A 9,663-nucleotide genomic window follows, 5' to 3' on the forward strand; every position below is an offset into this window, starting at 1 on the left:
CTCTCGATCAATTACGATAATCTACTAGAAGCATTCTCTCGAACTACTCTAGTTAACAATTTATGCAATTCAGAATTATTCCACCAAAGCTTCGTTATCTCTAACCCTGCTTTTAAATTCAAGTAATTAATCTCTTAACTTACCCGAAAGTGGTCTTGCTCAACAACAATCTAACCCAGTGTTCTTTCTCAAAAAACACAAGGTAACTAGACATGATTAATCAAGGGCCCTTTCAATTAATCATAGGAAAATACATAGTTGAACAATTATAGAATAAGAAACAGCTTAATTATATCAAAACGTAATCAAGACTTCATCCAACAATTGGTTCCATCAACCCTAGATTAAATGTTTACCTACTCATGGTAAAACAAGATAAAGCCATAAAATAATTCATAATTCACAAAATAATGATAACAGGCAGAAGAATGAAAAACTTTAATGGTGTCTTGATCTTCTCACACCTGTTCTTGCCTTCAATTGAGTCTAAAAACAAGCTTAACCTTGACTTGGGCGAGTTTGTTGAGTTTATATAGGGTTAGGATAAGTTTTCAACGCTTTACACTTTGGCCCCTGGACTTTCTTGGCATTCTCCATAACGACCGCGGTCGCGGTCCGACCGTGGTCCTTTTAGACAACTCTGTTTTGCGCCTTTTTCCACCGCGGCCCTACCACGGTCGCGGTGGACTATTGCCTATTTTTTTCTTCGCCTTTTCTTGCTCGTTTTCATCCGGGCTCTTCTCGATTGGTCTTGTATCTGCATATTTGACCCCAAAACACTCTATACCCTCCTCCTAACTCGGAGTAGCTCCTGCAAAGCATAAAAACCTCAATTAGAGCATTTTGTTATCATTTAGCACTTAAAACATCAATAAAGTATGGTTAACTTAGAGCATAAATAGCATCTACATCGCATAATATAAGTTACTATCAGGGGGACACCCTTTGATTCCAACAAGCGCAAGATTGAATAAAATGGGAGGAGACAAAGGGGGAACACCATTTGGTGTTTGTGCCCCCAAGTGGAAAACAAAAAAAAAAAAAGATTCTCTCCCATTGAATTCGAATCTAAGCTTGCCAACGTATTTTCTTTAATTTCTTAGTTTTCGACTTTAGATTAGTTGTAGTTAATAATCTTCAGAAAATTGCTTGAATAGATTAATTGTCTTAGTTTAATTTAGTAAATAGCTAATCACAAGTTCATGTGGGTCAATATCTGGACTTACAATTCTTTATTACTTGTACGACCACGTATACTTGCGTGTGCGTTTGGGAGCAACAATAGCTTCTTGAGCGTGTTTCGGCTTTAACAAGTTAGCAGGTTTAGGGCCTTGTTTGGCTATTTAAAATAGAGTGCAACTTTCAGCCTTTTAAAGCTTAAATATGTAATTATTATAAATATTTAATGGATAGAATTCTTAATGGGTAGATCAGGATAATTATTTTGATTCCTATAAGTATAAAATGATTTTTTCCCTTTGAATTATTTATATTGGGCTAGAACTCATGCTCAGAAGTGATCACCGTCGAAGTCCCCATAGAGATACAAATGATACTCCCTCCGGTCCAAAATAAGTGATTTTTTGGCCTTTTTCTTGTGGTCCAAAATAAGTGATTTTTTCCAGATTTCAAGAATGAATTAATTATTTTTTTTCTATATTGTCCTTGAAGTAAATGGTGTTGGAATATGTGTTATAGTATTTATGTGAGATAGTAAAGGATAATATGGTCAATTCCATTGCTAATTAATGCTAAGAGATGGATTTCTTAATTTGTGTGAAATCATCCAAAAAATCACTTATTTTGGACCGGAGGGAGTAGTACATTAGGAATAATGTAAGTTGAGGTTCAAACTTATTCTCTGAGAAAAGAAGAATCATTTACTCAATGTAAGTGAAAAAGACAGAGAAAATAAGTAGATAAAAAAGGCGGTCCTCGGTTATGGAGCAGCGAATGATTATGAAAACTTCTATTCTATGCGGTCTTTGCACCTAAACAATTTTATCTTCAACCTAGTAGTAAAAGAATACGCGAGAGTATGGAAATATTGGAGGACTAAAAGGTAAAAGCGGCTGGAGTATTTACGTTAATTCAAGTCTAGTGTATCTTTAATTCCTTTTTGCCTTATTTAGCTTTTATTCCTAGCACTTTTAAAATGAAAAAAAGTTTCTTTCCTTCCAAAATCCATCGGAATGCAGCTCTCAGAGTGATAATACATGAATTAAGTGTCTGGTTTATCAGAGTAAATGAGCTATAGGATTTTTAAAACAAAGAAACAGATTAATTAAAATTTTCACCCGAAGCATTACTCTCAGGCCTCATATTACAATCACTCACGTTACAAGTAGTGAACTAAATTCATACCCTCTATCCATGCCACGCAAACGTACTTTGGATTTGGGGAAAGAATATTTAATTTACTCTAGATATGTTTTTAAGTCGTAAAATCATGTAATAACTCAGGAAAAGCATAAGAGCAGCTTACAGGCAGCTGAAATACATGTTACACTAGGTGAATTCTGATCTTGTAAGCCTTAAAGATTGACCCTTTAGATGAATCAACACCTCAGTTCTTGCATACCTTATTCAAAGAGGGTAAGAGAAACAATCACCACATAATTAGAGCTTCAATATCAACCCACCATTGGATGTCACCTATTTTAACGAATAACATACCTTCAACAAACGCATTGTACAAGACATTTAATCTTTACTCACAGAAGGGAAAGAGTAGAAAGATTTAAAAGCTCAAATTTAGTACTTTTAGGCAACATAAATAGCAAAAATCCTGAGCCGCCATGAAAAACCAAGACACCTCAAACACAATGAAGACAGACTCATCATGCTTGCCACCGCCTGTCAAGTACCCAGTTCTGAGAATGGCTACCTGACATACAAGGCAGAGAACCAGAACCTAAAATCAAAGACAAAACTAAACCAAAACTAAATAAAACAGAGTCTACATAACACGCTTGACGATAATAGATAGCACTGGAAATACCAGAATTACACTGCACTGTTCACTTTTTCTTTTGGGCAGCCTTGGTGACCTTGGCACCAGTTGGATCCTTCTTGTCGACACTCTTGATGACACCAACAGCAACAGTCTGACGCATGTCCCTCACAGCAAAACGACCCAATGGTGGGTACTCAGCGAAGGTCTCAACAACCATAGGCTTGGTCGGCATCATCTTAACCATACCAGCATCACCATTCTTCAAGAACTTAGGCTCCTTCTCAAGTTCCTTACCAGAACGTCTGTCAATCTTGGTCAAGATCTCAGCGAACTTGACAGCAATGTGGGAAGTGTGGCAGTCGAGAACTGGTGCATATCCATTTCCGATCTGACCAGGATGGTTCATGATGATGACCTGGGAGGTGAAACTGGCAGCCCCTTTGGCTGGGTCATCCTTGGAGTTTGAGGCAACATAACCACGCTTGAGATCCTTAACAGCAACATTCTTAACATTGAACCCGACATTGTCACCAGGGAGTGCCTCCTGGAGAGCTTCGTGGTGCATCTCTACAGACTTGACTTCAGTTGTCAGACCAGTAGGCCCAAAGGTCACAAGCATACCAGGCTTGAGGACACCAGTTTCAACACGACCAACAGGGACGGTACCAATACCACCAATCTTGTAAACATCCTGAAGTGGAAGACGTAGGGGTTTGTCTGTGGGCCTCTTGGGCTCATTAATCTGGTCAAGAGCCTCAAGGAGGGTTGGCCCCTTGTACCAGTCAAGGTTGGTAGACCTCTCAATCATATTGTCCCCCTCAAAACCAGAGATGGGGACAAAGGGAATCTTGTCAGGGTTGTAACCAACCTTCTTGAGGTAGGAAGAAACTTCCTTCACGATTTCATCATACCTAGCCTTGGAGTACTTGGGGGTGGTAGCATCCATCTGCCAAAAAATAACAGAATTAGCATGGCATGAAATTTTCAAAATAATAATTGACTATACGCTATCGATAAAAGCAAACCTTGTTGCAGCAGCAAATCATTTGCTTGACACCAAGAGTGAAAGCAAGCAATGCGTGCTCACGTGTCTGACCATCCTTGGAAATACCAGCTTCAAAACCACCAGTGGTGGAGTCAATAATAAGAACAGCACAATCAGCCTGGGAAGTACCAGTGATCATGTTCTTGATAAAGTCCCTGTGTCCGGGGGCATCAATCACAGTGCAGTAGTACTTAGTGGTCTCAAACTTCCACAAGGCAATATCAATGGTGATACCACGCTCACGTTCAGCCTTAAGCTTGTCAAGCACCCAGGCATACTTGAATGACCTCTTGTTCATCTCAGCAGCTTCCTTCTCGAACCTCTCAATAACACGCTTGTCAATACCACCAAGCTTGTAGATCAAGTGACCAGTGGTGGTCGACTTTCCAGAGTCGACGTGGCCAATGACCACAATGTTGATGTGAACCTTCTCTTTACCCATGATTCCTTAGAAACTGAAGATCATCACAAGAACGGAAAACCAAGAATTAAATTTTGATAGCCATAGAGACCAGAATAATTTCTACAAACATTCGATTAGACTCTTGGCTAATGGTTCTCTTTGTTATTGAAATATATGAAACGTAATCTAGACCATGTAATATGTAAATTTTGGGGGTGGTATGAGGGACCATGAAGAAATTTATCTTTTGCTGTTTGATTAACAGAATTCATTTTCATTTTCAACTATTCTCACTGTTACTCCACATCACTTCAATGAAACAATCAGCTATCATCAATATGGACGTCTATATATTTGAATCAAAACGATACTATCAACCTATCACAACTTCTTAGCAAAAAAGTTGAGTTACAAATCAAACACAGAATAAAAAGGAAAACATTTTCTACCATACCAAACGTACTACAGTCTATAGAGTTTCCAATAGCCGTAGATTTATTATTAATTTGACTTTCAAGTGTATATGTCATTTAAAAACGTTTTTTAAACCATCAACAGATCTGAATCCATGTGTAGCAAATCAAATCGAATTAACCAATCATAAACCCACATAACATTAGTTCAAATCTAATGTACAAAAAGAAAAAGACAATACCACATACACGAAATTAAGAAATGGAAGCACTATAAATATTACCTTACAAAGTTACGATATCAATTAATTAGTAAACAAAAACAGATAAATCTCATAATTCAAACATAAGAAAAAACTTCACAAGGTAATTAGAGTGTGATTTTCAACAAATCACTGACAAAACACAAATTAGAATACAATTGATGTTTGTATAAATATATCTAAAAAATAATCAAAAAGAAAATAGAACAGATCTAACCTTTAGAGGACGAAAAGAAAAGACGAGAGAGCTTCGCTAAAACCCTGGCTGCGCAAAACGAATGAAGCGAAGCGTTAGGGTTTGAGAAATGCACTGAGTGATGTTTTTATAGCTCAGAAACCGTACCTTGGTTGGGCTTTTTGGGCCCCCACTGTATTAGATTTACGTAAATATGCTTATCTTTTCTCTAATTTATCAGATTTGTAGTGGAAGACCAGAAGGGCAAAATTTATTAGATTTTTGAGTTCTGGCCAAAATATATTCAAAAAAGATAAATAAAAAAGGGTAGAAAAGAGGAAATATGGTTACGGTTAGCTTCATTTTTCTTCCTGAAATGAGATGAGAAATGGAACTTCACATTTTGGTGCAACTTTTAGCTTTTCAAAATGGGCTAATGGCATAAAAAATCGTGTGATTGCAAGAATTAGTTTGTTATAATGACAATTTTGCAGAGACGGCTCATTGGTATTGGAGGTCTAAAGATAAAGTCATGATAAGAGGCCTTAAACTTGTTTAATAATTTTAAATATTTTTGTTTAAAGTTTATTCTTTTTATTATTTGAGATGTTGTTTAATCTTGACGATGTAAGCAACCCTTTTATTAGTATCGATTTTTTTGGTCGGTTTGGTTTGGTTTTCGATTTGGTTCGGTTTTTCGGGTTTTTACGAACACCCCTACCTTTTATAGCCTGTTTGGCCAAGCTTCTTTTGAGGCAAAAGTTTTTTTGGTTAAAAGTGTTTTTTTTTCTAAAATTAAGGTGTTTGGCCAAGCTTTTGAAAGGAAAAAAAGTGCTTTTGAGGAGAAGCCGAAGCAGTTTTGGAGAAGCAGAAAAAAATAGCTTCTTCCCAAAAGCACTTTTTTGAAAAGCACTTTTGAGAAAAATATACTTAAAAGCAATTTTTTAAAGTTTGGCCAAATACTAATTGCTGCTCAAAAATACTTTTGAAATCAATTTGCCAAACACAAACTGCTTCTCACCAAAAGTACTTTTGAGAAAAGCACTTTTGAGAAAAAGCACTTCTCAAAATAAGCTGATTTTTTCAGCTTGGCCAAACGGGCTATTAATCTTTGTTGAAACGTTACTAACTTTTGATAAGATTTTATTAAGTTTAATTTTGATTTTGTTCCCCACATGACTGTCAACATAACTTACTATATATCATTGGCTCCTAAAATAAATCAACTATAGTTTTTTATGATCTAATTTGCTTGAAGCATACCTACAAAAATCTTGAAAGAAAATATCTTACAAAGTTAGAGTCGTAAGTAAAATTTGTTCAAGTTAGCATGAGAAGAATTAGAAAGTAAGTGCAGGTTTAATTGCTTTTCATTTTCATTAGAGTTTTCTCAACCAACTAAAACTAAGACCACATAATAAGTACAGTAAATATTAAAATCACATATAAAAAGAGTAGTTTTTGGGGCTCTAATTTTGTGAGGCCTAAAGCGGCCGTTTTAGTGGCCTGGGGGTTAAACCGCCTCTGCAATTTCGACGAAGGTTAAATATATAAAAAAGTTACTTAAAGTGAGAAACATAAAAATGTTGTGATTCTAAATTGTAGACTTAATTAGTCAAAACATTAGGAGAATCTCGTGTCCTGCATATTTAGACTAACTAGTTCTGGACACGCGTGTCGCGCGTACACCTCATACTAATGAGTACAAAGTGCTATAATAAATTAAATAAATATTAGTTAGACATACATATGAGTTATGAAAATAAAAATTATTAAAATAAATAAATACTCTGCCTCACTAAATACTTTATCAGATATATGGGTTATGTATTTTGTTTAGAAGCTCGAACAGAGCAGCACAATGTGTATATTGACTTGTATCCACCTTGCTCAGAGTATTTTTGCCCTTTAAATGACATTCACTTCTTTGTAGTGTAGAAAGACTAGTTTGAATTGCAAGCATATAGTTCTAATAAAATAAACAATATCAACATGAAAAAAATTCACAATTATAACTTTTTAGCAAAAATGTAAATGCATCACATTCATAAATAGTTTCCTTTTCGTTGTTATACTTTACATTCTTAAATGAGTCGCAATAAAATAAGACAGTGAGGGATACGGTGCTTTTTGTAATTTCATCATCATTATGATTGATTTTTATTTTTTCCATTCATCAGGGGTAACTCTACTGCTTAAGAATTCCATTACTGGTACAAAAGTCTATTGACTAATGGAAAAGACAAAACAAAAAAGGCACCATTTCATAGAAATAAATAACAAGTATAGAGAGTATTTCTTAATCAAGATTTTTTATCTTGATGGAAGCATGTAGAATCCTATTTTCCCCATAGAATCTCTTTAAGTTAGCTACAAAAGATCCATCTTTCTTGCCATAGAAATTGAAGTACCTAAATTGTCAATCTTATATTAAAGTACAATACAATGTTTGAATGAGAAAGTTAAACTAAAACACTTCCTCAAAGGTTTATATTAATTGAGGATGAAGACAAGGGACATGATTGTTTAACATAGCTAACCAGAAATAAATAAAGCCGCCAATATATCATTCGACGAGCCCTCCAAACACACATATAACTCTATTTCTTTAGCTATAAATGACTGCCAAATATGATACATTGTCTTTTTATCTCAAAATATTGTAATTTGACTTTAATTTCGAATAATATAATCCCTCACAACCGACGGAACTCCACTAGCGCCAAACAGATACGCCACAATATCGAACAGGTGGAGATAGTGGTCACATATCATAGCAGTCTTCTTTATCATGTTTGCTTGAAGGATAAGTGCTCATGAGAGGTACAGGGTTCAAGACAATCAATTCAAACAAATGGATAAGGTTTATAATGTGGTTGCCAAAGAAACATGATTACATGCTCAAAGAGGTTAACTAAGATACATAATAATTAGGCGGGTAATAGCATATAATTGGCTCAACAAAGAAACGCCTATATCACTTCCAAGACTAAATAAAACTACTATTTCGCTTTGCAAACATACAGGGCAAGTTCTAGACATCAAATGCAATGCACAGAATAACACGAAAACCTTACACACACATGACACATAACTCACTCAGGATTTGACTCATCAAGACACTCTAGTTAAAGCAGTTAAGCAGAGTTAAGCTCATACAATTTAAAGGTACTTACACAAGAGTAAAAAACCGAGCCTAAGCGTCACAACTAAAGCACTCACTATTATCGAGGCATAACAAAGTCAAGAAATATTGCTTCAATTCAAATCACAGCACAAGGTCTCCTACTCCTAATAAAAGTAAAACTAACTACACCCGGTTCAAACAAAACCCTTGGAAAAGAACTGTGGCACAAAGAAAAACCAAGGGGTGATTATTACACTACATGCAAAAGAAAATCTTTTTGTCTTTCCCTTCGACTTTAAAATTTTAATGTTTTTTTTTTCAATTTTTTCCTATCTAACTACTACAACTAACAAAAAGAACCAAAACTAATATACATACAACATACAAATATCCCCCACCCCACACTTTAAGTCGCGGCATGTCCCCATAACACACAATTAAAAAGTACAAGGTAGAGGAAACCTCCCTGAATATCTAGTCGAGGTTTGAATCAAAGTTGGGCTCCTTTTTTCGCGCTCGAACTAGTGCACACATCCATGCAGACAACTTCTTATCTTCCTTCTTGGGGTATACCCCACACTTATCTTTTTCACTCACTGCAACTTTCTTTTTCGACCCCTTCACTTTCTACTCAATACTTGCAACTGGCTTCTCCTTTTTCACCCCGTTTCTACATCCATCTTGAAAGTCACAGTCTCCTCACCTACTCTAAGCATGAGTTTTCTCTCGTGTATATCTAGTATTGGTCTACCCTTTGCTAAGAATGGTCTTCCTAGGATGAGGGGGACCTCCTTATTCTCCTCCATCTTCACCACTATAAAATCTACAGGAAATACGAACTTATTCACCTGAACTAACACATCTTCCACTATCCTCTCAGGCGTTATAGTCGTTTGGTCTGCCAGCTGTAAAGATATTGGCACCGACCTTATCTCTCCAATCTCCTTCTCTAGTTTCCTGTAAATAGACAGAGGTATTAGATTAATTGAGGCACCAGAACCACATAAAGACTTATCAAAATTAATAGTGCCTAAAGAGCAAGGTATAGTAAAACTCCTTGGATCTCCACACTTTTGTGGGAGTTTGTTTTGCAAGATTGCACCGCAATGCTCTGTGAGTTTGACTACCGAGGTCTCTTCTATCTTCCTCTTCTTTGTAAGGATCTCCTTCAAGAACTTGGCATAAGATGACATTTGTGAGACCACTTCTGTGAATGGAAAGTTTATATTAACCTGTTTTAGCATATCTAGAAATCTCTCAAATTGCATGTCCAACTTTTCT

At 36.0% G+C, this 9,663-nt stretch overlaps 1 protein-coding gene across 2 annotated transcripts; it reads right to left on the bottom strand.

Moving 5' to 3' along the window:
- Positions 1 to 2,630: 2,630 nt before the first annotated feature.
- LOC109238902 (elongation factor 1-alpha-like) lies at positions 2,631 to 5,425 on the bottom strand. 2 transcript variants are annotated; one of them, XM_019405390.1, is made up of 4 exons: positions 5,298 to 5,425; positions 3,982 to 4,456; positions 3,002 to 3,902; positions 2,631 to 2,887 (listed from the first exon to the last, which is right to left on the bottom strand). In XM_019405390.1, the coding sequence occupies exons 2-3, from the start codon at positions 4,441 to 4,443 to the stop codon at positions 3,021 to 3,023; spliced, it is 1,344 nt and encodes a 447-aa protein (XP_019260935.1). In that variant the 5' UTR covers positions 4,444 to 4,456; positions 5,298 to 5,425; the 3' UTR covers positions 2,631 to 2,887; positions 3,002 to 3,020. The 2 variants fall into 2 exon arrangements, with proteins under 2 accessions (XP_019260935.1, XP_019260934.1); XM_019405389.1 differs by having other exon boundaries at positions 2,634 to 3,902.
- Between the last annotated feature and the right edge of the window lie 4,238 nt (positions 5,426 to 9,663).

The sequence above is a fragment of the Nicotiana attenuata genome, unplaced genomic scaffold, assembly GCF_001879085.1.
Source record: "Nicotiana attenuata strain UT unplaced genomic scaffold, NIATTr2, whole genome shotgun sequence".
NCBI lineage: Eukaryota > Viridiplantae > Streptophyta > Magnoliopsida > Solanales > Solanaceae > Nicotiana > Nicotiana attenuata.